Source organism: Lepidochelys olivacea (genome assembly GCF_965140295.1).
Source record: "Lepidochelys olivacea isolate rLepOli2 genome assembly, chromosome: 17".
In the NCBI taxonomy this organism is placed as follows: Eukaryota; Metazoa; Chordata; order Testudines; family Cheloniidae; genus Lepidochelys; species Lepidochelys olivacea.
In genome coordinates, this window is record NC_140427.1 from 25,338,791 (window position 1) to 25,365,876 (window position 27,086).

General features: G+C 49.9%; 1 protein-coding gene across 1 annotated transcript; it reads right to left on the reverse strand.

The window, feature by feature from the left end:
- Nucleotides 1-659: 659 nt before the first annotated feature.
- On the reverse strand, nucleotides 660-26,260 carry TBL2 (transducin beta like 2). The gene is made up of 7 exons (XM_084650674.1): nucleotides 26,099-26,260; nucleotides 23,460-23,590; nucleotides 14,858-15,042; nucleotides 11,736-11,887; nucleotides 2,684-2,810; nucleotides 1,810-1,962; nucleotides 660-1,232 (listed from the first exon to the last, which is right to left on the reverse strand). The coding sequence occupies exons 1-7, from the start codon at nucleotides 26,208-26,210 to the stop codon at nucleotides 776-778; spliced, it is 1,317 nt and encodes a 438-aa protein (XP_084506800.1). The 5' UTR covers nucleotides 26,211-26,260; the 3' UTR covers nucleotides 660-775.
- Between the last annotated feature and the right edge of the window lie 826 nt (nucleotides 26,261-27,086).

The window sequence follows — 27,086 nt, forward strand, 5'->3', positions numbered from 1 at the left end:
GAGAACACTTCACCCTCTGTGGTCACTCAGTAAAAGATTTAAGGGTGGCAATTTTGCAACAGAAAAGCTTCAAAAACGGACTCCAACGAGAAACTGCTGAGCTTGAATTAATATGCAAACTAGATACCATTAACTTGGGTTTGAATAGAGACTGGGAGTGGCTGGGTCATTACACATATTGAATCTATTTCCTTAACTTAAGTATCCTCACACCTTCTTGTCAATTGTCTAAATGGGCCATCTTGATTATCACTTCAAAAGTTTTTTTGTCCTGCTGATAATAGCTCATCTTAACTAATTAGCCTCTCACAGTTTGTATGGGAACGTCCAACTTTTTTTCTTACTATATATTCCATTCTATGCATCCGATGAAGTGAGCTGTAGCTCACAAAAGCTTATGCTCTAATAAATTTGTTAGTCTCTAAGGTGCCACAAGTACTCCTGTTCTCATTTGGCACAAAATCTCTCATGCTGTGGCTCAGGCTTGAGGTGCAGTTTATCAGTAGTCTTCCTTCTCTCAGTTCTCCTCCCCAGGCAGCTAATTCCCAGTATGGAGCCCCACTAATCTCCCCAGACAAAGTAAAAAGCAGCAGCCACTCAGCTCTGTAACTCTCCATTCAACACTGTACAGAAATGACAAAAGGCAACCGCAAGGTGGCTGAGGCTGTCAGTAAACTCATTTATTACAACTCATTCAGTTATTAAAAACCCACCACACAGAGCATGAGGCTCCCTGACCTGGAGGAGTCTGCACATACCCAGGTCCCAGAGGGATTTAGTCCTTCTTGGCATAGATACCATCCAGCGCATTCTGGGCATCTGTGATCTGCTGCTGCAGTCTCTCTCTGGTAGCCTCGTTAATAGCTTTTTTCAGCATGCCTTTCATTTCTTCCACGACAGCCCGGTAACCCGCCGTGTTGTGGAACACCCGGATGGCCCGATCCCCACACGACACAAGGTAGCGACTGTTAATGTCAAAGGCCAAGTCCGTGATGTACTCTCCATGGACGTTGACAAAGTGTTCCTCCTTCTCTCCCCTCCGGGTGTTGTACACAGTGATGCTGGTGCAGCTCGAGATGGCCAGCACACGAGCATCAGGGGACAGGGCAATGCGACAAGGCTCCATCACTTCACACTTCCCTGTCAGGAGCAGATAAGGATCCTGTTGCTTCTTGTATTCTACATCTGTGTCCCACAGCTTCCAGGTGCCATCCTTCGAAACAGTCGCCATCCTATGGCAGGAGAGAGCACACACATCACAGCTGCAAAGAGACGAGGCGGCACCATTCCTCTCTCCACCCCCACAAACCACAGCCCCTGGTATGGAATAGAAAGAAGAAACAACTCTCCTGAACAGTGCAAGTAGAGAGCAGCTGACCCCATTATCTGGGGAGAGGGGAAGGTTAGTGCTCATAAAAGCAATTCCCTTCAAACATGAGCATATGGGCCTGTCACCAATTGGGTCAAAACTGACGGAAAAGGAAATCTCAAATGTTAATATAAACACGAGTCTTCATTCTCCATCCAAGTGGGGAAGAATGGTTATGTACCAAGGTTAGCGCAATCTATCTGGAGTGGGGGAGGAAGAAGTGGGACCCTCCCTGGGTGAGCGCAGTCTCCATGCTGACTTAGAGATTTGCTTCCATGGATTCCTTTTCCCAAGCTTCCTATTGGTCAGGATGGACAGTTTTGGGGCACACTGCTGAGAAAGGGGAGTCCATACAGACTTACAGCTTCTAGACATTAGAAGGGGCCAGCTAACAAGCCACAAGGGAATGGGATACCGGTATTTTTCGGGTAGCTCCTTACCGTCTGGAGTCATTGGAGAAAGAGAAGAAGTACACACCAGCAGCATGGCCCTTCAGCTCAAATGCCCTGGTCACCTCCCGGAAGTCTCCTCCCTTGCCAAAGCACACCTCCCATACCTTCACATCAGGGGTGAAACCACATGATGCTACAAACCTTGGGAGGGGAGAAAGAGCACGTATGTTCATCAATTATGCCAGCCCAGTCACTAAGCATCTCCCAGGCCTGTGATGGCGTCAGCCCTCAGGGGTCAGATCCTCTAGTGCCTAAGCTTGGAGCCTAATGAGCCCATGGTCTCACTGGTGAGAGATCATTACAGAGTGATCTTGGTTAGTGGACAACGTCCACTACGAAAATCACATTTCCATCAGAAGATTTGGTAAAAGTAACCCCTACAATATTCTTAAACTTGAAAAAACAGAAACACAGCTGCACCTCTGACAGCACAAGTCTAGTCAGTCTCAGATCTGATGACGTAAGCTCTTTCCCAGACTTCAGAAGAGTGGTTCGCAGTAACAGCAGCAGCAATGCTGAAGGTGAACAGGCAGCAAGCAGATGTAGAAAGGGAAGGAGAGATGAGCCAGAACATGCCTGGTGGTACCACTTTTAGACCTGCCCAAAGGCCCTTCTAAACAGGCAGGGGAACATAACCTTCCATAATTTCTCAAGGGCTTTTAGGGGTAGGATGTACTGTTTAAAAGTGGATCTTTGAAATTTTAAAAAAATCAATCAACTGCAAACAATTCGCGTTGATGCCCCTTTGGGAAAGGAGTGATGCTCCTGGCCCGTTCTATTTCTTTTGCCCCTCACACTCTCCGATGGGAGCAGATAGCATCCTAATCCCCCATCCCCTTGGCAGCTATCTTGGGTTCCTCACCGCCCACAAGGAGATACAGCTGCAAAGGCATTGTTCATCTGGTTAGTGTTGATGTTGGCCAGGACTTCACCCTTCAGGTCCCAGATCAGGATGGTTGTGTCGCTGGAAGCTGTCATGATGAACTTCCCTAGGGAATGAAGGACAAAGATTAGTAGTCTCCAAAGTCTTGTGTTAGTCTGGCCACACAGAAGAACATGCTAGCAGCCAAACAGTCAGATCACTCAAGCTTCCTATGGGCTGTCCCACCCACCGCCAGGAGAGGCATGTCTAGTCTAGAAAGTGATCCATTCCTAGACATCAGGGAGGGGAAGGAAAAAGCAAAAGAACCCCACAATTCTGAGTGCTGTGGGGTGGGGGAGAGATCCACTCTGAGCTCCCCTCTTCCTGGATGCAATAGCAGAGAGAGGCACAAGGCTAGCAAATGCTCATTAAGAGAAGGCAGTTTCAGCTGCCCTAGGACCAAAACTCTCCCCTCTGAGCAGGACCGCTGCACTTGACTGGGCTTAACATTTTTTGGAGGGGGGGAGGAGTTGTAAAGAAAAGGGCAGGAACTAAAGGTCCCAAATGCTTCTGTCCCGAGGCATGCTCCTTTTTGTAGCTAAGCAGACCATGGCCTTTCTGCATTCAGCCAGATAAACTTTCCAATAGTGCACAGAATATGCCAACCAGATTCTACAAGCTTCAGTGACATAAGGCTGTAAGTATGTCCTCCTTGCTCATCACAGTCTTGTGAAAAGCACTTGCAAGAAGGCTCAGTTCCTGAGTCTGCACTGATGCTCAGTCCCTTTAGTTTCCACAGGGTGCACCAGGCTAGGAATGGTTGACTTTGAAATAAGACAGTTACCTTTTTCCGTAACTGTTGTTCTTCGAGATGCACTGCTCATAGCCATTCATTCAACTTAGGTGCGTGTGCTTGCCACACGCACCGGTGCCGGAAGCTTTTCCCTCAGCAGTATCCATAGGGGACCAGCTCTGGTGCCCCTTGAAGTGGCGCGCACATGTCACAGCATATAGGGCACTGCCGGCCCCCTCCACCTTCAGTTCCTTCTTGCTGGAAACTCCAACAGTGGGGAAGGAGGGCGGGTCATTGAATGGACATGAGCAACACATCTCGAAGAACACCAGTTATGGAAAAAGGTAACTGTCTTTTCTTCTTTGAGTGATTGCTCATGTCCATTCAACTTAGGTGACTCCAAGCAGTACCCCGGATACAAGTAAGGAGTTCACGGACATGTAGATTACAACACAGCTCTGCTGAACCCAGCATTGTCCTTGGCCTGCTGCGTGATGGCATAGTGGGTAGTGAACATGTGAACCAAGGACCACATCATGGCTTTACAGATGTCCTGGATTGGAACATGTGCCAGGAAGGCTGCCGAGGATGCCTACGCCCTAGTTGAGTGGACACTTCCTGTTCTGCCTGGTGGTGAACAGATCCACTTGGGGAGATCCCCACCTCTGGAAGATCGCGCAGGCTACCTCTGGGTGAAGCACCCACTCGAGATGAGAGGAGAAGTCCCTGCTTAGGTGATCTGCTAACGTGTTCTTGACTCCTGGGAGGTGACATGCTTCTAGATGGATTCCGTGGTCGATGCAGAAATCCCAAAGACGGAGTGCCTCTTGGCATAGGGCTGAGGACTGAGCTTCCCTAGTGTGTTGATATAGAACATAGAGGCTGTGTTGTCTGTCAAGACTCTGATTGACAGGTGACAAAGGAAGACTGCGCAAACCCCGCAGACCACCCTGAGCTCTTTGACATTTATGTGTAATGTCATCTCTTCCGGGGACCACGTACCCTGGGTCTGGAGATCGCTGAGGTGTGCCCCAAACCAAGATCCGAGGCATCCGAGACCAACTTGACCAAGAAGGGAGTGCTGTCAAAGGGGACTCCTTCCAGGACATTCCAAGGGTTGGATCACCATTGGAGTGAGGTATCGTTGTGAAAACGGTGACAATCTTTTCCAGGTGGTGCCTGGATTGGGAGTAGACAGTTGCCAGCCATTGCTGCAGGGTTCACATCTGTAGCCTGGCATGGTACACAACATATATGCACACTGCTATGTGACCTAGGAGGTGCAGGCAAACCCTGGCCGTGGTCAGGGGAAATGCGGAGATTTCTGCGATGAGGTCTGCTAATGCCCTGAACCTATCCAAAAGCATGAACGCTCTGGCAGAGGCTGAGTCGAGCACCGCTCTGATTAACTGTATCCTCTGTACCTGAACCAATGTGGATTTTGTGTTGTTCACCAACAGTCAAGGCGATGGCATGTGCCCAACAGAACTGCAACATCCCCTTGGACCTGGAGTTGCCCTTGACGAGCCAGTCGTCGAGGTACGGGTAGATCTGGATACCCGGACATCTGAAGTAAGCCGCCACCACCAACATGCACTTGGTAAATACCCACGGTGGTGTTGCTAGGCCAAATGGAAGGACCGCGAACTGACAGTGGTTGGGACCTACCTTGAACCAGAGGAAGCATCTGGGTCCCTCAGAGATGACGATGTGGAAGTATGCATCTTTCAGATAGAGGGCAGCGTACCAGTCTCCCAGGGAAGGGATGATGGAGGCCAGGGAGACCACGTGGAACTTCAGTTTCACTAAGTAGCGGTTCAAGCTCCACAGGTCTAGTATGGGCCACAGACCACCCTTGGCCTTGGGGATTAAAAAGTATCAGGAATAGAACCCCTTGTTCCTGTACTTCACAGGAACTACCTCCACCACACCCAGGTGCGGTAGACCCTCTGCCTCCTGCATGAGAAGACTCTCGTGAGAATGATCCATAAAGAGGGACGGGGAGAGAGGGTAGAAAGTAACCGTAGGGTGTAACCCTGCACCACCATATTGAGAACCTGTCGGTCCGATGTTATAGACGCCCAGGAAGGAAGAAAGGTGATTGGCAAACACAGGGGAGAAAGGTAGTCTGCATTGTAGGTATCGGAGCTTATCCTGCAGCTAGGGAACCTCGCTCTGAACCCGAGCTAGAGCCCAAGTGATCTCTCCCCTGGGACCAAGATGGGGCTGAGAGGTGGGTCTGTCCTGATTGGTATACCGGTCACGCCTCCCGGAGTTGGATCTGGCTAACTTCAACGAGCGCCTGGATCGGGGCCTCAGTGACCAACGGCGCTCGGCAGATCCGCGACGGCTTTGGGCCAGCAATCTATGCCTCACGCTTAACGAATGGTACCAGGAACCAGAGCGGGCATGGCATCATGAAGATGAAGCTGCATGCGGTGATGCCGCCCTGGAGGATTGCTAATGGTCCAGAAAACGGTATCATCGGTTTCTCGACCTATCCCTGGAGTGGTACCAGTGCCGCGGAGATTCCAGGCACTAACTCCGAAACTCCTGCCAGGGGACGCGTGCCTCCAGAAGTCTGCACCCGGCAGAGCCACACCTCAAGTCTCTCTGCCCTTGTCCGAGGTCTGAAGACCAGATGGGGATGCGAAATTTCTCCCTATCATGGTCAGAAGCGTGTTGGCTGCGAGAGGGCGAGTGTTGGCAGGATGTCCCCAGTGACAGGGAGTATTGTCATAGAGGTGGAGACTGGGATGGTTCAAATGTGGGTTTACTCCGTGACTGGGACCCCACAGAAGCTGGAGTGGGAGGAACATAATCTCTTGCGCTGCTTGCAGGGCCTCCGGTGTGGACGGCACCTGGAGCTGACAAGGACCTCCATTGCTATCCGGGGTAGCCAGCGGGGAGAGGGCTGGGCAACACCGCTCAACGTGAGCTGGGGCCTGAGATCCTGAAAGGGATGAAGAGGTGCCCAAGACAGGGCCTTGATCCACCCCAGACTTGTCCTTTCCCTTGCGGGAAGCTGGAGACCTTCTTCACTCCGTCTTCTTGGCTAGTGCCACGTAAGGGGACCGGTGCCAGCTCACAGATGGTACTGACGGGGCACTGCGCACCGAGGTCACAGTGCTCGGCATCAAATCAGAGCGCGGTTCCGGCATCAGGGTAAGGGCAGACTCAATAAAGGAGTGCTTTCAAGCGAATGTCACGCTCCTTCTTCATCCTGGCTTGATTCTGCAGAACTTGCAGATTCTGCACGTATCACTAACGTGACCTTCACCCAAGCACTGTAAACAGCTGTTATGTGGATGGCTAATGGGCATGGGCCTTTTACAGCAATCGCAGGGCTTCAAGCCTGGGGACCGGGACATGCCCAGTCCCGATGCAAAGTCCCATTCGGGACCGACTAAGTCTCTAACAAATAGGGAAACTAAAACTAGAGAGAAACTATATACAATAATATACAACAGGTAAATGGGTTTGAACAAATGAGATGCAACAGTGCTAGCTAAAGCAGCAACAGTTCTATGCACCGTCACTTGTAGCAAGAAGGAACTGAGAGTGGAGGGGGCCGGCGGTGCCCTATACGCCACGGCATACGCGCACCACTCCAGCGGGCACCAGAGCCGATCCGCTCCGGATACTGCTGAGGGAAAAACTTCCAGCACCTGTGCATGTGCCAAGCACACATACCTAAGTTGAATGGACTTGAGCAATCACTGGAAGAAGCCAATGTACAGGCTGCCATCAGTCTGAATTCTGAGCACTGCCTGGGAAGTCACATCAGCTTCTTGGGCCTGGTGCCTCTCAGAATCCATTGTCAGAGTTGGAGTCTACAGAGGCGGCAGGATAACGATGCAGTTAAAAGACTTGACTCCCCACAAGAAACTCACCCCAACAGGTGCAGGTAATTGAAGGGACACTGCCCTCTTAAAAGTCATGGATAAAGAAACTGATTTGGTTACAACCCATGCTACTAATGCACTGCAGATTGCTGCTGATGCCATTTACTTCGTGTATTTCTCTCAGCTTGGACACAATGAATGTTTCCCATTTGTTCAGAGACAAAAGGTGGATGATGTAATGGCTTTTATTGGACCAACTTCCATTGGTGAGAGAAATAATCTTTTGAGTTTACACATAGCTCTTCTTCAGGTCTGGGAAACTTACTCAGGCCATGTCTGCACTTGGAACGCTGAATCAGCGCAGCTGCGCCACTTAAGTGAAGATGCTCCTACGCCAATCGGAAAGAGCTCTCCCATCGGTGTAGTTAAACCACCTCCCCGAGAGGAGGCAGCAACTCTCCCATCAACATAGCACTGTCTACATGGAGGATTAAGGTCAGTGTACCTATGTTGCTCAGGGGTGTGGATTTTTAACCCCCCTGAACAACTTAGTTATACTGACATAGCTCTGTAGCGTGGACCTGGCCTCAGAGTGTCACAGCTAAATACATGGTGAAACAAATTGTTTAGCGTTAAGTAGGTAGTTAACCCAAGGGACCATTCAAGGTGAAGTAGCCCATTAACACCCCTCCAATCACAGAGAGGAAAGGAAGGGTGGGAAGAGCAGTTGGGGGGCGGAGGGGGTGTGTTAGTGGGCTGGTTATAGATTGTTATAATAAGCCATAAATCCAGTGTTTATTCAGTCCATGATTCCTAGTATCTAGTAGAGTTGATTTTAAGCTCCCAAGCTTGTGTTTTGAAAGTGTTGCATAGGTTTCCTTTGAAGATGAGGACTGACAGGTCAGACAGAGTGACTGTTGTGGTGAGAGGGTCTTTTTGTCTGTTACCATTTTCCCATGTGAGTTTATTCAAAAGCATAGCGATTGTCTGCCTTCACCCACATAGTTGCTATTGGGGCACTTAGTGCACTGGATGAGGTACACTGCGTGTGGCGATAGGCATGTATAGGACCATGGATCTTGAAAGGTGTGTTGTGGGGGGCTGTTGATCGCTGCAGCAGTGGAGATAGGTCTGCAGGTTTTGCATCTGTTGTTCTGGCAGGGTCTGGCGCTGCTTTGCGTTGGGAGTCCCCTGGGCTGTAGGGAGCTTGCTTCTGATGATAAGCTTGGAGACATTATCTGAAGGCTAGAGGAGGGGGTTCAGGAAAGATTTCTTTCAGGATGAGGTCCCCATCGAGTATGGGTTGTATTTGTTTGATGGTACCCCACATGGATTCCAGTGTGGAGTGGTAGATGACAAGTGGGGTATGTTGTCAGAGGCGGTTTTATTTCTGTATTGAAGCATGTTCTCTCAGGGTAGCTGGGTGGCCTGTTCCATGATGCGATCTATTTCTCTGGTGGAGCGTCTGTGTTTGGTGAAGGCAGTTTTGAGTTTATTATGGTGTATATCCTGGACTTCTGCCTGGGGAGCATTTTTTGTAGTACCTGAGTGCCTGATTGTAGATAACAGACCACTTCACCTGAATGGTCCCTTGAAATATGCGCTAACTACCTATGCTAAACAATCTGTTCCACCTAGTATTTAGCTCAGACACTCTGGGTATGGCTACGCAGCAATGTAAGCATAGGTCTACATTTAGAACTCCCCTTGCATCCACACACCAATTGTTAAGCTAAGGCTCAAACCTAGAGTCCCAGGACCCTGCAGGGCTAGAGAGTCTCCGAGCCCTACTGCTTTCCTGTGTGTACATGGCCCCAGCTTGCCATTTCTCAGGTCCCAGAGGTCCTCCGGATATACCCCAGAGTTCCATGGGGCAACTTCGTTAGTCCTCTTCATGCCATTGCACTCTATTGCAGCAGAAGCCACACCTCCCTCTGCAATTCAGATCACCGTTAACCCATTGTCTTCTGAACACTAGTCTGCAAGCACACTATCAGAGTGCCTGCACGGTTTTCAATGCAAAGAAGCTTTTTGCAAAGAGAGCTGTTCCCTGGTCACAAGAACACAGCCAGATTTTGCATGCTCCCCAGGTGCCCTGCATACATAGTCCCTGCTCCACTCTCTGCCCCCCCCCCCCGCCCTTCCTGGGGCTAAGTGGCTGCATAGCAGTGACTGGATGCAGCAGAGCTCCCAGCTCAGCGGGGGGTGGGGAAGACCCCAACACCCTGTCCACTCCCCCTCCCTGCAGGGCAGCCCAGGTAGTGCGCACTGTGAGGGCGGTGAGTAGGAGCCAGCCCCAAAACCTCCCTGCAGCCTCCTGTGGCGGTGGCTCCAGCTTCTCCTCGCTGCTGCACAGAGCTTGCTCGGATCAGGGAGCAAAGCTGACAGGTGGGAGATGGCTCCCAGCTGCCAAGGTGTTGGGGGTCATCTGTCCCCCAGCATGCTCCCCCTTCCTGCAGGGGAGCTGCTTGGTGCCTCCTTGCTCCTGGGTCCCTCTACCCTCCCTGGGGCTGTGTCCAAGGGCACCCAGGCAGCATGCACTGTGAGGGCAGTGAGTGGGAGCCAGTCCCAAAACTTCCCCACAGCCTCCCGGGAATCCCTTATCCCTACCTCCCGGGGTGTGGCAGGAATAAGGGAACCCCATGGGGTACTGGAGCACACTGCACCCCAAACCCTGGGGAAGCCCTTCACCTCTCTGCAGCTGGCAGCGGAGAGGTGAAACATACATTTTATGTCAAACTTGAAGTCAAAAATAAATAAAAAGCTAACCAAACAAAAACAATTTAACTGGATATCCCATTTTAAAAAATAAGAATTGCAACGTTTCATTTTAATAGTTTGACAGCCCTGGAGACGGATGTGCTAACTATCCTCAGACAGAAAGAAAAGGAGTACTTGTGGCACCTTAGACACTAACAAATTTCTTTGAGCATGAGCTTTCTGTAGCTCACGAAAGCTTATCCTCAAATAAATTGGTTAGTCTCTAAGGTGCCACAAGTCCTCCTTTTCTTTTTGTGAATACAGACTAACACGGCTGCTACTCTGAAACCTATCCTCAGACAGGTGCACACAGGCATTTTCCTGCCAATGTGACTCAGTCTAGAGCTGGAAAGCCCAGGTCTCAGGTCAAACGGTAGTTCAGTATAAAGCCTTCTCCAACTGTAGTCATTCTAAGGAGACAGCCACCAAAGGAGCTAATTATGCAGTTATGAGCTTCTTATGGCACTAGAGTCCCAACAATAGCACCTCACAGTTGGGAAACAGGGTGGACAGTAGAGTTTTCCCACAGTAAAACACATTCATAGGGCTAGAGTGACGCTAGCCACTCTGGGATGGGGTTACTTTGACTTGGGTCTGTTCACTGCACAGCCCTCAGTTTGAGCATGGGACAGAAAATCCTTAGCTTAGGGTTAAAATGCAGTGTAGATGCTCAAGCCCAGAGTTCTCCGATACAGGTCAGCTGACTCGAATCCCACTAACCCTAGGCTTACATTGCTGTGTAGACATACCCTCTAAGTTTCCCAGACTTGAAGTAGAGCTCTGTATAAGCTTGAAAGCTTGCGTCTCTCACTAACAGAAGTTGGCCAATGAAAGACATTACCTCACCCACCTTGTCTCTCTAACATCCTGGGACTGACACAGCTACAACATCCCATTTGTTCAGTCAGGTTTGCGCTCAGATTGTTTGCTGCAATACTTGGGATTCCAACATCACAGCCAAGTGCTGTATTAAAAACTAACATTTCTCCACAACTCTAAAAACAGAAATCCAGTGAAAATACTCATTTCACTCGGGAGTCACACACAGTTCAACAGTGTCCCTTGAAATGCTAAGGCTCCTACAAACAATGACGTGACCCCTCTTGGGGCCACAACTCTGAGCAGGGTCACAGTACGTTCAGAGGTAAGTCTTAATCCATCAGGACCTGTGTGTATTAACAGTACAACAGCTGAGTTCCCACCGTTGGGAACAATGTTTTGTTACATGGATCCCAGAAGCTCACGGTGAGCACCCTCTTCCTCATCCTATCAGCCTGCACTTGGAGATTCTTACCAGTTAAAACCACATCTGTGTGTCAGAATACAGCGTATACAGTTTGAGAGACCAGACCTCTTCGCAAGCAGAATCTCTGAAGAGTCAAGAAGAGAGAACATGTGCACTAGGAAGTGAATTTGAATGTTCCTGGTTCTTACAGGAAGAACTCTCTTTGTGGACATTAAATATAAGCACTTAACACATGAGAAGTGGAGACAGAAGCGTTAAGTGACTTCTCCAAGGTCACTCAGTCAGTTACTGAGCTGCAATTAGATCTGAGGTGTGACCAATGCTCAAACCAGCAGCTGCTGCTCTTCAGAAAGTACAAGGCAGATGGCTCACAAGCCCAGATGAAAGGGGGCAGCCCTGTCTCTGTACCTGTCTCGGCAATTCCGATGTTGATGATGGGGGCTTTGTGCTTCTTTGGGAAGTCTTCAAGGGCTGCAGTGAAAGTGAAGTTGCCATCCTCCTTCTTGGTCATTTTAAATACACGAATGGTCTCTCCGTTTGCCAGCCAGGTGATGAAGGCTCTGAATGAAGGAAGGACAGTCATTTCCTGGAGCCAACACAATGAACAAACCACTGCAGAATATCATAGACCACATGTAGGCGTGCTCATCTCACACTAAGTTTATTTTTGTGCACCTTGCTAGATTGCAAGGGATATAGCTGGGTGACTAGAGGCAACCAATCCAGGAACTTGCTTAGAGCTTTCCTAGCCTGTCTCCCATTTGCGATGGTCTGAGTGTAGCTCTTTATATAGAATTTAGTGCTGGTGAGAAGTGCTAGATGGCAACTCTGATGACTGAATCCGCAGTTTGTCCCCAGAGTATGTACAACATGGGCAGCAGCAGCAGGACAAGCTTCCCCATCACTACAGCTCTGAGATGCCTCTTCTCAGACACAGTCAAATAGGCCCCATAGCTCCTACTCCCTTTGTGAGAATGCCAAGTGTGACGCCTAGTGCCCATTTTGATGGTGGTTTTGATGATAACCCTAACCAAGACCCCCAGCTCACTCCATACAGGTCAAACAGTCATAGAATCATAGAATATCAGGGTTGGAAGGGACCTCAGGAGGTCATCTAGTCCAACCCCCTGCTCAAAGCAGGACCAATCCCCAACTAAATCATCCCAGCCAGGGCTTTGTCAAGCCTGACCTTAAAAATATCTAAGGAAGGAGATTCTACCACCTCCCTAGGTAACGCATTCCAGTGTTTCACCACCCTCCTAGTGAAAAAGTTTTTCCTAATATCCAGCCTAAACCTCCCCCACTGCAACTTGAGACCATTACTCCTTGTTCTGTCATCAGCTACCACTGAGAACAGTCTACATCCATCCAGTCTAGATCCATTCCTCTTCCATCCTGCGGAAGAGAAGAATGAGGGGGAATTTGATAGCTGCTTTCAACTACCTGAAAGGGGGTTCCAAAGAGGATGGCTCTAGACTGTTCTCAATGGTAGCAGATGACAGAACGAGGAATAATGGTCTCAAGTTGCAGTGGGGGAGGTTTAGATTGGATATTAGGAAAAACTTTTTCACTATGACGGTGGTGAAACACTGGAATGCGTTACCTAGGGAGGTGGTAGAATCTCCTTCCTTAGAGGTTTTTAAGGTCAGGCTTGACAAAGCCCTGGCTGGGATGATTTAACTGGGAATTGGTCCTGCTTCGAGCAGGGGGTTGGACTAGATGACCTTCTGGGGTCCCTTCCAACCCTGATATTCTATTCTATGATTCTTTGGAACCCTCTTTCAGGTAGTTGAAAGCAGCAAATCCCCCCTCATTCTTCTCTTCCGCAGACTAAACAATCCCAGTTCCCTCAGCCTCTCCTCATAACTCATGTGTTCCAGTCCCCTAATCATTTTTGTTGCCCTCCGCTGGACGCTTTCCAATTTTTCCACATCTTCTTGTAGTGTGGGACCCAACACTGGACACAGTACTCCAGATGAGGCCTCACCAATGTCGAATAGAGGGGAATGATCACGTCTCTCGATCTGCTGGCAATGCCCCTACGTATACATCCCAAAATGCCATTGGCCTTCTTGGCAACAAGGGCACACTGTTGACTCATATCCAGCTTCTCGTCCACTGTAACCCCAGGTCCTTTTCTGCAGGACTGCTGCCGAGCCATTCGGTCCCTAGTCTGTAGCGGTGCATGGGACTCTTCCTCCCTAAGTGCAGGACTCTGCACTTGTCCTTGTTGAACCTCATCAGATTTCTTTTGGCCCAATCCTTTAATTTGTCTAGGGCCCTCTGTATCCTATCCCTACCCTCCAGCGAACTCTCCTCCCAGTTTAGTGTCATCTGGAAACTTGCTGAGGGTGCAATCCATGCCATCCTCCAGATCATTAATGAAGATATTGAACAAAACCGGCCCCAGGACCGACCCTTGGGGCACTGCATTTGATACGGCTGCCAACTAGACATGGAGCCATTGATCACTACCCGTTGAGCCCGACAATTTAGCCAACTTTCTATCCACCTTATAGTCCATTCATCCAGCCCATACTTCTTTAACTTGCTGGCAAGAATACTGTGGGAGACCCTGTCAAAAGCTTTGCTAAAGTCAAGGAACACCACGTCCACTGCTTTCCCCTCATCCACAAAGCCAGTTATCTCGTCATAGAAGGCAATTAGATTAGTCAGGCATGACTTGCCCTGACTTGTTAGTCGACTTGTAGAGATAACTTTTGATTCCTACAATCTGTGCTGGATTCAAACCAATAAGGTACAGGGTTACAGCTACATGTGATCAGGCATAACCTAGGAAAGATGGCTGGGGTCATTACTACAGTTAAGGGGTTTGGCCATTTTTTATATTTAAAGACCACAGCTTATCATGCTGACCAATATTCTCGCATTGTTTCCTTGGGTACACAGAGATGGGAATACATCTCATGTCTCGTCTTGCACTTCAACTGTAAACCTCTTGAGGCAAAGATGGTCTTTTTGTTGTTTGTACAGCGCCCAGAACAATGGGGGCTGGGTCCATGGCTGGGGCTTCTAGGAGCTACATTAATACAGGTCATAAAACAAAGACTCCAGGATCATTTGCACTTTGTGTGATGTAAACATGCTGAGAAACAGCTGCAGCTCTGCTCACAGCACTGGCCTGAGAGTCTGGGAAGTGCTGCAGCTCGCCAGCCTGCATAGTTAACCTGTTGCCAGGCCCAGACAGTGGGGAAGAGGGAAAAAAGCTGAAGTCAGAGCCCAGCTTCTGGGACACTGGAAGCCTGCAGGAGTAGGAACGGGCCAATTCTGAACTCACTAAACCCTGTGAAAAAAGAGGAACTAATTTTCAGGTAAGGGAATTTATTTGTTCAGATCAGCAAGGACCTAATAAATCTTCAGGGGCAGAGTGTGCTGGACAAGATCCTGCTCCCCCACTTAGGCCTTTGGTAATAAGAAGAGCTATCCTGTCAAGCTAGGAAAAGAAAACCCTTCCTTTTTAAGTCTCGTGCTTTGATTTCCCAGCCCCACCCACAGCAGTCACTTCTCACCTGGAATCTGGGCTGAAGCAGACCAGTGTAGCATGGTCCAGTTCCACATTGGCTCGCATGCAGCGGTGCTCACGCTCCAGGAAGTCTTTGGTGCTCCAGATCCGGACAGTGCGGTCATCAGCGCAGGACACCAAGTACTTGCCGTTGCTACTGAAGTTGAGGCAGGTTACACTCCCACTGTGACCCTGTGGAAAACAAGCATGATCAGCACCAGCTTTTTGCGTGATGAATGGAACAGGTAATCTGCCTGTTCCATCCCAGGGCTCCAAGGCCTGCTGAAAGGAAACGTGGGAAACAAGCAGAGAGAACTGGAAGTCCTGACACAGTCAAGGAATTATGAGGTGATTGGAATAACAGACTTGGTGAGATAACTCAAATGACTGGAGTACTGTCATGGATGGATATAAACTGTTCAGGAAGGACAGGTGGGGCAGAAAAGGTGGGGGAGTTGCACCGTATGTAAGGGCATGGCTACACTTGCAGATGCGCAGTGCGTTAAACCCGCCTTCATACAGCGCAGTAGAGAAAGCGCTGCAGTCTGTCCACACTGACAGCTGCAAGTGCACTGGCGTGGCCACATTTGCAGCACTTGCAGCAGCACTGGGAGCGGTGCATTGTGGGCAGCTATCCCACAGAGCACCTCTTCCCATTCTGGCACTGTGGATTGTGGGAAGGGGGCAGGAAGTGCAGGGCATTCTGGGTCCTGTCCCAATGCCTCGTGATGCATCGGTTCGCATCCCAGCATTCCCTTTGCTTCTGTCCACATTTGGCGCCATCTTTCAATGGTTTTTGTATGGCGCGCTCTGTCTTCCCTTTCGGTCTGTGGGAATGGAGCCCGAACCGCTGAGGAATATGCTGACGAGTCTCACCAGCGTGTCACGTTTGGCAGTTGAGTTATTCCTTAAGATCCAAAGTGACAGTGAGGACTCTGACGAGGATACCGACTAGAGTAACGCAAACGACACAAATTTGCTTGCGGCATTCACGGACATGCTCACCACCGTGGAACGCTGCTTTTGGGCTCAGGAAACAAGCACTGAGTGATGGGATCACAGCATCATGCAAGTCTGGGATGACGAGCAGTGGCTGCAGAACTTTTGGATGAGAAAAGCCACTTTCATGGGACTGTGTGAGGAGCTCGCCCCCACCCTGCAGTGCAAGGACACTAGATTGAGAGCTGCCCTGACAGTGGAGAAGTGGGTGGCTATTGCAATCTGGAAGCTGGCAACTCCAGACAGCTACCGATCAGTCGCTAACTAGCTTGGAGTGGGGAAGTCGACCGTTGGAATCATGTTGATGCAAGTTTGCAGTGCCATTAATCGCATCCTGCTCAAAAGAACCATGACTAAGTAACGTGCATGACATTGTGGCTGGCTTTGCACAAATGGGTTTCCCTAACTGCGGAGGGGCGATAGATGGCACACACATTCCAATTCTGGCACCAGCCCACCTAGCCTCCAAGTATGTTAATCGGAAAGGGTATTTCTCTATGGTTCTACAAGCGCTTGTGGATTACCATTGGCCTTTCATTGACATTAACGCAGGCTGGCCCAGAAAGGTGCATGACGCACTCATCTTTCAGAACATTGGCCTGTTCAAGAAGCTGCAGGCCGGGACTTTTTTCCCAGACCAGATCACCGTAGGGGGAAGTCGAAATGCCCCTTGCGATCCTTGGAGATCCCGCTTACCCTTTAATACCGTGGCTCATGAAACCCTACACAGGGAGTCTTGACAGCAGCAAGGAGTGGTTCAACAACAGGCTGAGCCAGTGCAGAATGACTGTGGAGTGTGCTTTTGGTCGTTTAAAGGGCTGCTGGCACTCTCTGTATGGGAAGCTGGACCTGGCTGACGACAGCATCCCTGCAGTTATATCCACGTGCTGTACCCGCCATAACATTTGTGAAGGGAAGGGTGAACAATTTGCTCAGGCATGGAACTTGGAGGTTCAACACCTGGAGACTGAATTTGAACAACCAGAGAGCAGGGCTATTAGAGGGGCCCAGTGCGGAGCTGCAAGGATTAGGGATGCCTTGAGGGAGCAATTTGAGGCTGAAAGCCAACAGTAATGTCTGGCGTGGTGCCCTGCATGGGAGTGAAGTGCGGTAGGAATCTGTGTTTGCTACGTATGATACACTGACTTGCAGTGCCTGTTGCTTTCCTGGGCTAAGGTTTCTTTTACATTATGCTATAATAAAGAAGGTTTTCAAAGCCAAAAAAAAAATCAAGAAACAAATGCTTGGGAAACAGAAAGGGCAAGGGGGTGGGGTAGGGAATGGTAAAATCACAGATTTGCGTATGGCCTGTCTGGAGTGCTGTGCAATGCAGGCTGCACTTCAGGATGGCTATACTGCATGATGATGGGGGTTGAGTGCTGTGGATAAAGGCTGTAGTTTTCAGGGCTGGGTGGTGAAGCTACAAGTGTTGGAGGCAGTGGGTGGAACCCAGATGTTGGGGAAACATGCTGGCACCAGGGCTGCAGGGGGTGCAGGCGTGGTAGTGCTCTGCCTGCATGGCTATGAGCGCCTGGATCAAGTCTGCTTGGTGCTCCATGATGCTTATCAGCTGCTCTGTGCTTTGATGCCGGTGATCCGCATTCTGCTGGCATACCCTCCTTTCACTCTCCCGCCACTCCTGCACTTTATTTTGTTTTCATTAGTTGAATGCTACATGACTTCATGTAGCATGTCCTCTTTGCTTCTATGTGGCCTCTTCCTGATTCTTTGCAGCCTCTTGGCCATTGATAACACGAACGGCTGAGATCTCAAGGCTGCATCTGTAAAGGTAAATGCAACACTTAACAGAGGCAACATTGTTCACACCAGACAGAGCAAGGATCCCCCAGTACTCAAGGGCAAGCACAGTCTACACAATAGCATAATTTGCTCGTCCCAAAGCAAGCGCACATAACCCACCGAAGCCCCAAAATGGAGAGTAAGCACAGGGGCAAGCGTGACTGATTGTTTCACGGCTGTACTGTCCTCTGGGCGTCTATGCCTTGGGGAGAGCCAACAGCGGCAGGGGGCCCCTAGATTGAACACTTTCCCCACATTTTTCACAGGAGTTCATCCTGGAAGAGATCTCGCTGCTAAGCGTGACCAGGGAAGCAAGGGAGGGTCTTCTACTGCAATGCGGATTCCGCCCTGGCTCATATGCAGCTTGCTTGTGTGCAGCAATGATCCCCCCGCCCCTCATGGCACAGTGGCACGGACGAGTTAGCCTTACCGGGACGAGGACAACAGTGGCTCTCCCAAAAAACCCATGCAAGCCATTGCCCAAGTTCTGGCAGAGATCTTTGAAGAGATCACTGAGGCCGATTACCGCGATGTGAGGGAGCACATCAACGCCCTATTCCGCTTCTAGGCATGCATGCAGCCCTAACCCTCCTCGCCCCAAGAGCCAGCACCAAATAACTTCCTTCCCAAAATAAAAGCCGCTTACCAGGAACCTCCTCTGCTGTTTGTCCCTCCCCAAGCACCGGCCGCCGCGACTGGCTACCTTCCTCCTGGCTTGAGAGCAGCTCCTGGCTGCATGCATTTAGGGATTCCAGGGTGTCTTCCTCCACTGGAGCACCCTCACTCCCGCTTTGCTGCTCCTCCTCCCGCCTTGTCGAACTGGGCTCTGAAGTTTCCATGGTGGTACTCAGAGTGGAGGTGGGGTCGGCCCCAAGTATCGCGTCCAGTTCTTTGTAGAAACGGCAGGTCACAGGGGCAGCATCAGAGTGGCAGTTTGCCTTGCGGGCTTTCCAGTAGGCATTCCACAGCTCCTTCACTTTAACGCTGCACTGCAGTGCGTCCTGGTCATGGCCCCTTTCCATCACATCCTTGATATCTGCTCGAAGGTACTGTAATTCCTATGGCTGGAGAGCAGGTGGGACTGGACAGCTTCTTCCCCACAAACACTGATGAGGTCCAGCACCTTGCCACTGCTCCATACTGGGGATCGCCTGGCGCATGGAGGCATGGTCACCTGGAAAGATTTGCAGAGAGCACTCCACGCCTGGCTGAGCAAACAGGAAGGGGATTTTCAAAATTCCCAGATAATTTAAAGGGCGGGTCTGACAGTTGGTCACCTGAGGGCTGGGCAGTAGAGTTCAAAGTGATGACCAGAGTGGCTAGAACAGGCATTGCAGGACACTTCTGGAGGCGGATCACAGCACAACAAGAGACCAGGGCGTCCAAACTGGCGCCGCGGTGGTCCAGCAGTGGCTCAGCAAACGTTATTCCACTTGCCGAGGTGGAATACCAGCAGCACTGTAGCCGCGGAGACAGAGCACTCTAGGTGCCTTACCAGTGTGGACAGGTAGTGAGCTCGGGCGCCGAGGGCTCCTTTCTTGCGCTGTAACTTGCAAGTTTAGCCAAGCCCTAAGAGAGCAGTATGACTGCTCAGAGTTCCAGTATGAAGCTTCAGAAAAACCTGAGTCTCTGGATTAAGTTTAGAAGTATGAACAACAAGAGTGATATCGTTGTGGAAATCTGCTATAGACCACCAGACCAGGGGGATGAGGCTTTCTTCAGGCAATTAACAGAAGTTACTAGATTGCAGGCCCTGGTTCTCATGGGAGACTTCAATCACCCCGATATCTGCTGGGAGAACAATACAGCAGTGCACAGACAATCCAGGAAATTTTTGGAAAGTGTACGGAACAATTCCCTGGTGCAAGTGCTGGAGGAACCAACTAGGCATAGGTCTTCTCGACCTGCTGCTCACAAACAGGGAAGAATTAGTAGGGGAAGCAAAAGTGGAGGGGAACCTGGGAAGCAGTGACTATGAGATGGTCGAGTTCAGGATCCTAACACAAGGAAGAAAGGAGAGCAGCAGAATACGGACTCTGGACTTCAGAAAAAGCAGACTGAGTCCCTCAGGGAGCTGATTGGCAGGATCCCCTGGGAGAATAACATGAGGGGGAAAGGAGTCCGGGAGAGATGGCTGTATTTTAAAGAATCCTTATTGAGGTTGCAGGAACAAGAAAGAATAATAAATATGGCAAGCGACCAGCTTGGCTTCACAGTGAAATCCTTGCTGATCTTGAACACAAGAAAGAAGCTTACAAGAAGTGGAAGATTGGACAAATGACCAGCGAGGAGTATAAAAATATTGCTCGTGGATGCAGGAGTGAAATCAGGAAGGCCAAATCACACCTGGAGTTGCAGCTAGCAAGAGATGTTAAGAGAAACAAGAAGGGTTTCTACCGGTATGTTAGCAACAAGAAGGTCAAGGAAAGTGTGGGCCCCTTACTGAATGGGGGAGGCAACCTAGTGACAGAGGATGTGGAAAAAGCTAAGGTACTCAATGCTCTTTTCGCCTGTCTTCACAAACAAGGTCAGCTCCCAGACTACTGCACTGGGCAGCACAGTAGGAGGAGGAGATGACCAGCCCTCTGTGGAGAAAGAAGTGGTTCAGGACTATTTAGAAAAGCTGGATGAGCACAAGTCCATGAGGCCGGATGCACTGAATCCGAGGGTGCTAAAGGAGCTGGCGGCTGTGATTGCAGAGCCATTGGCCATTATCTTTGAAAACTCATGGCGATCAGGCGAGGTCCTGGGTGACTGGAAAAAGACTAATGAAGTGCCCATCTTTAAAAAAGGGAAGGAGGAGGATCCAGGGAACTACAGGCTGGTCAGCCTCACCTTAGTCCCTGGAAAAATCATAGGGCAGGTTTCTCAAGGAATCAATTCTGAAGCACTTAGATGAGAGGAAAGTGATCAGGAACAGTCAGCATGGATTTACCAACGGCAAGTCATGCCTGACTAATCTAATTGCCTTCTATGACAAGATAACTGGCTCTGTGGACAAGGGGAAAGCAGTGGACGTGTTATTCCTTGACTTTAGCAAAGCTTTTGACACAGTCTCCCACAGTATTCTTGCCAGCAAGTTAAAGTAGTATGGGCTGGATGAATGGACTATAAAGTGGACAGAAAGCTGGCTAGATCGGGCAGCGATCAATGGCTCCATGTCTAGTTGGCAGCCAGTATCAAGCGAAGTGCCCCAAGGGTCGGTCCTGGGGCCTGTTCAGTATCTTCATTAATGATATAGAGGATGGTGTGGATTGCACCCTCAGCAAGTTTGCAGATGACACTAAACTGAGAGGAGCAGTAGATACGCTGGAGGGTATGGATAGGGTACAGAGGGACCTAGACAAGTTAGAGGATTGGTCCAAAAGTTCAACAAGGACAAGTGCAGAGTCCTACACTTAGGAAGGAAGAATCCCATGCACTGCAACGGACTAGGGACCAAGTGGCTAGGCAGCAGTTCTGCAGAAAGGGACCTAGGGGTTACAGTGAACGAGAAGCTGGATATGAGTCAACAGTGCCCTTGCTGCCAAGAAGGCTAACGGCATTTTGGGCTGTATAAGAAGGAGCACTGGCAGCAGATCGAGGGACATGATCATTCCCCTCTATTCGGCATTGGTGAGGCCTCATCTGGAGTACTGTGTCCAGTTTTGGGCCCCACACTACAAGAAGGATGTGAAAAAATTGGAAAACATCCAGCAGAGGGCAATAAAAATGATTAGGGGGCTGGAGCACATGACTTATGAGGAGAGGCTGAGGGAACTGGGATTATTTAGTCTGCAGAAGAGAAGAATGAAGGGGGATTTGATAACTGCTTTCCACTACCTGAAAGGGGGTTCCAAAGAGGATGGATATAGACTGTTCTCAGTGGTAGCTGATGACAGAACAAGGAGTAATGGTCTCAAGTTGCAGTGGGGGAGGTTTAGGCTGGATATTAGGAAAAACTTTTTCACTGGGAGGGTGGTGAAACTCTGGAATGCGTTACCTAGGGAGGTGGTAGAATCTCCTTCCTTAGATATTTTTAAGGTCAGGCTTGACAAAGCCCTGGCTGGGATGATTTAATTGGGGATTGGTCCTGCTTTGAGAAGGGGGTTGGACTAGATGACTTCCTGAGGTCCCTTCCAACCCTGATATTCTATTTCTATGGCCACAGCTGAGAGAGAGAGAGAAAACCATGTACATGAATCCCATCTGCTTCAAGGGCAAAAACCCACAGGACAGAGACCTTCTTCCCACCCAAGCATAGCAATGACCATCCCTTGGTCCTCCCACCCATTCTCCTTCCTCCTGCTCTTCTTCTGTTCCAGGGCATACCTTTCACAGCTGATTCTCCAAGGCACTGGGCAAGTGAGACAGAGGGAATGGACACAGGATTGTGTGTGAAGAATGAGATGGGCTACAATAGGAAGAATAATAATTTCTAGCACTTACACAATGCTAGATCTCAGAGCACTTCAAAAAGGAGTTTGGGATAATTATCCCCATTTTACAGATGGGGAAACTTAGGTACAAGCAAGTCAAGGTCACTAAGCAGGCCAGTGTTAGAGCTGGAAACTGAACCCAGGTCTCCTGAGTCCCAATCCAGTGCCCTCTCCACTAGGCTACACTGCTTTCCAAAAATACCACCAAGCTGTTATGTAGCATTTTTCATATCATGTCATGCTACCCCTTGCCTGTGTGACTGCCTACAGCACCTCCTGCAGCTTGATTTCAGGAGGCAGCTGCTGACAAAACGAGACATATACCCATCATTAATGACAGGTTTCAGAGTAACAGCCATGTTAGTCTGTATTCGCAAAAAGAAAAGGAGTACTTGTGGCACCTTAGAGACTAACCAATTTATTTGAGCATGAGCTTTCGAGAGCTACAGCTCACTTCATCGGATGCATACCGTGGAAACTGCAGCAGACTTTATATACACACAGAGAATATGAAACAATACCTCCTCCCACCCCATTGTCCTGCTGGTAATAGCTTATCTAAAGGGATCATCAGGTGGGCCATTTCCAGCACAAATCCAGGTTTTCTCACCCTCCACCCCCCCACACAAATTCACTCTCCTGCTGGTGATAACCTGGATTTGTGCAGGAAATAGCCAGACTTGATTATCATGCACATTGTGTAAAGAGTTGTCACTTTGGATGGGCTATCACCAGCAGGAGAGTGAATTTGTGTGTGGGGGGGAGGAGGGTGAGAAAACCTGGATTTGTGCTGGAAATGGCCCACCTGATGATCACTTTAGATAAGCTATTACCAGCAGGACAGTGGGGTGGGAGGAGGTATTGTTTCATATTCTCTGTGTGTATATAAAGTCTGCTGCAGTTTCCACGGTATGCATCCGATGAAGTGAGCTGTAGCTCACGAAAGCTCATGCTCAAATAAATTGGTTAGTCTCTAAGGTGCCACAAGTACTCTTTCTTTTTACCCATCATTAAGGAACTCTCAGCATTTCAGTGGGGACTGAAGAGAAGAGAAGAGCCTAGCAGAGGAATGCAGAGGCAATGAGCTCTGTGAGGAGCTGCAGCAATCACAGACTGGGATGGGGACAGGGACGTGACAAGAAGTGTTCACTTTTCAAGTGCCCAGGAGGAGCTGCTGGGGGTCACAGACATTAAACGAAACAGTCCCAAAGAAGGCACATCCGGGAATGGGCAGGGAACTTGTGCCTCATGCTTGAATGGCAGATCTCTGAGCAGGTGTGCGCAGATGCATGGAAGTCTGTTGGTACCTGTCCCCGTGCATAACAGTAGGTCAATGTTTGTTGCCATGCAAAAAAACAGGTGCTGATGCTCACAAACTGATACGCCAGTTACCTTGAGAGCAGCAGCTAGGAGTGGATGTGTGAAGTTGTGTTGCTGGGGCTTATCCTTGCGGCTTCGTTGGTGCTGCTTCTGTCTCTTTGGTCCTGATGTCTTACTTACTGCTTCTCCATTTACTTTCTGGTCTAGAAAAAAACAAGAGGAGAGACAAGCATCAAGGTGATTTCCTGACATCTGTATCTCATTAGGAAACAAAGAGACACACAAATCGAGTAAACCAGAGCCACCATGCGCACCGGGACACACAAAAGAGTTATGAAGCAGCTCGGATGCTAAGACGTTCTCTAGAAAGCCTGCTCCCTCCTCTTTGCTAAGAGATTCCCACTTGATAGATGGCTTAGACAGCCCCTAAAATGATATTCTCACAGTAAAGTGAAATACATCAGTTGTTTTTGGGTAGGGTGTGAGAAATTAATTTCCCCCTTAACTTGCCCTGACTTATCTAGGTATGAAAGCTTGTACATAACATAAGGAGCAATTGCTTGCACCACTTACTGTTAGAAACATAAAACTGCAAATTATTCTCAGTAATTAACATACCATGCTATGGTATGCTAGAGTTCGGGTTGAGAGTTTTTAATCCGTAATTTGCAGATGCAAAGTTGTAGAAGAACATTGTAGTTATATGAAAAAAATCACCACTAGGAATTCAGCCTAGACTCCCCTTCCCAAGCTGACGGTATTCCACCAGTCATCCTGCACTCATATCCCTGTCCTTCTCCACATGTAGTATGAAAAAAAAAAAAGGCTCTTGGATTTCCACTTGAAGCAAAAATATGACTAAATAAGTCTACTGGTCTCTTTTTATCCTGGACACTAAGGCAGACAGGCTCCTGTCCTAAGCAAGGAGAGCAGAGTGTATTTACTGAAGAAAAGAACACAAAACAAGATTTTTCCAGAGGTAAAGAGAATAAGGTGATGTTAGCAAATTAAACACACACCACTATTCCGAAGAGTCACCTTGCTCCAGGGTGTGATGGAAACGATTTAACTCAGGTTTGCCTGGTACATTATCCTGCTCCACAAGCAGTGACTGAAGCTACATCAAGGTGGCGTACTGCACTATTAATGTCAGTCCTCCAGATTATGAGGACTGACATTAATATTCAATAGCTTCTGGGTCCCAGACCCAAAGAAACAGATAGAAGGCTTCTCTCCAGAAGGAAGAAAGCACTCACACCCTGGCAAGCAGATCTGGATCTTCCTAGAGGTGGGTCATGACACCCAGGGCCAGCCACCATCAGTTCTTGGCAAACATTTACTTTTTTAAGCAAAATAATCTGGCTAGCACCAGCAAAGCTACAAATTCCCACCAGAGCAAGAATGCATTTTTGGGGATCCCAGGAAAGGTACAGTCCTATTAAGAGTGTAATCAAGAGAGGGCAAAGGTACAGTGTAAGGTGGTGTCTCAGAGAAGGACTAAAACATCTGCACATGATGCCCTCTTGCTATGAGGCCTGTTAATTTAGTGGGTTTAGGCCTTGTCTACACTTAGAAGTTTTGCTGTTTTAACTGTAGTTAAGGCAGCAAACCCCCCGTAATGTAGATGCAGCTACACCACTGTAAAAGTACTTCTGGCAGTTAGTGGTATAGCTCATTTAGGTTTGGCAAAGTACCATATACCAGTATATCAGATCTACACTAGCGCTTTTATCAGTGTAACTACACTGGTTAAAAACAAAAAACAAAAACACAAAACGGCTTGCCTTGGTCTGAATGCTGCTGTTACCAATCAGGTGGACAACAGAAGGTGGATTTTTGAGTTCTGTCCTTCATCAAAACCTGCTATCCATTCTAGAGCAAGTGGTTTTCAAACTGTGGGTTACGATCCAGTACTCGCAAAAAGAAAAGGAGTACCTGTGGCACCTTAGAGACTAACAAATTTATCTGAGCATAAGCTTTCGTGAGCTACAGCTCACTTCATCGGATGCATTCAGTGGAAAAAACTTTCAACAATTTTCTTCAACTGGGTCGCCAGAAAAAAAGTCTGAAAACCACTGTTCTAGGCAGCTTTCCTGACCTGGAAAGCAGGCTTGTTTCACAGAGCAGGGTGATTTCGGGACTGTGGGTACACAGGCAGGCAGAACTTGGGGAGAAGGATGGCACTGGGGCTGAGGTACAGAATTAGGGGGTCGGAAACTCGGGTCTCCCAGTCCTGGGTGATTAGAAGAGCCCGAGTCTCTGGCTCCGGGCTGCAGGATACCCTGGCTCTGCCGGCCGGATGTCTGGGAAGCGCCGAGAGGAGCTAGCACCCTGGCTTTACCTCCAGGGGGCCTTCGCCTCTCTCCGTCCCCCTCGGGCTCTGCTCCCGAGCCGGAGGATCCCGCACCCCAGCCGGGCGCACCCAGCCACGTTTCCCGGGAACCGCATCCACCCCGGCAGCCCGCGTGCCCCTCAGTGGGGGCTGGCCTGGCTCCTCGGGGGTCGCCCGGTTCCGCTGGCTCCCTCGGCAGCGCCTGGTCCCCGCCGCTCTCGCAGGCAGCCCGCTGGGCTGGATGGTCCCAGCCTGGCTGGGCATGGAGCCGCCTCCACCAGCCCGCCCCAGCCCCGCGAGCTCCCAGCCTTGCCGGGCTGGCGCGTCCCGCCCCCTCCGCGCACGGGGCCCGATCGAGGGCGGCCGCGGCCCCGCTTACCGGCCGGCTCCCCGGTACCCGGCGGCGAGCCCCGGCCCAGCGCCGCCAGCAGCAGCAGGATCAGGGCGCCCAGGAACAGCGAGACCGCGATCAGCGCCTCCGCCGCCTCCATCTTCCCGCCACCGCCACCTCAGCGCGCGGGGCCGAGCACGGCGCGGCAGCAACGCGCACGCTGAGGCCACGCCGGGGGCATTGCGATCCAATGGGCAGGAAACGACCCGCGCACGCGCAGTTCCCGCATAGTCTGGAAAGAGGCTGTCATCACCAGCGGTTGTTTATACGCCTGCGCGGAGAGGCTACTGTGGGATGAGCCACTCCTCCGGACAAAGCGACCCGTGCGCAGCCAGTCCCCTTTGGGCATGCGCTCTGGAGGCAACGGGGGGACGCTTGGTGCGCGGCAAGGGTCCTGTGAGGGGCGAAGGCTGGAAACGGGGGTTCGGATACCAGCTCCGCCGCAGACTTCTGTGTGACCCTGGCAGGGTCTGTCCCGCATCTGCACCGGCGGGGAAGGGTGTCGTGTGGTTCTTGGTAGCAGTGCCCTGCGCCCTTCCCTCACCCTCCTACACAGCACCCTCCCCAGGAGGCTGGTTCCATTAGCCTTGTTTGGCAGAAGGGGAAACTGAGGCACAAAAATGATGACATGACCCGCCACGACTAGAACCCAGCACCCCTGTGTGCCAGACCAGTACCACCCTGGGCCACCAGAGCCGCTCTCCTACCTGCTGTTTTCTAGCTTCATGCCCTTCCCTCTGTGCACAGAGACAGTGGTAAAAACTTCAAACCCACTGTGACGTTGCACTCCATATGTTTTATGGAAATATGTTTATGTGTGAATATAATGTAACTGGAATATGCTTTATGCAAAAAGTCTTTTGTAAGGTATCATTACAAAGCTTATAATCTACTAAGTGTTTTCATCCTATTTGTATGAATGTATCATTCTTGTATCTAAAGCTAGAAATATGAAGTATTACTCTGAAGTCCTATT

Excerpts from the sequence above, each read along its gene's own strand:
- TBL2 (XM_084650674.1), bottom strand. The coding sequence starts at position 26,210 with ATGGAGGCGGCGGAGGCGCTGATCGCGGTCTCGCTGTTCCTGGGCGCC. Across the intron at positions 23,591-26,098 it reads GGGTACCGGGGAGCCGGCCG|ACCAGAAAGTAAATGGAGAA; the intron begins GTAAGCGGGGCC and ends GTTTTTTTCTAG. Across the intron at positions 2,811-11,735 it reads CATCGGAATTGCCGAGACAG|GGAAGTTCATCATGACAGCT; the intron begins GTACAGAGACAG and ends TTCATTCCCTAG.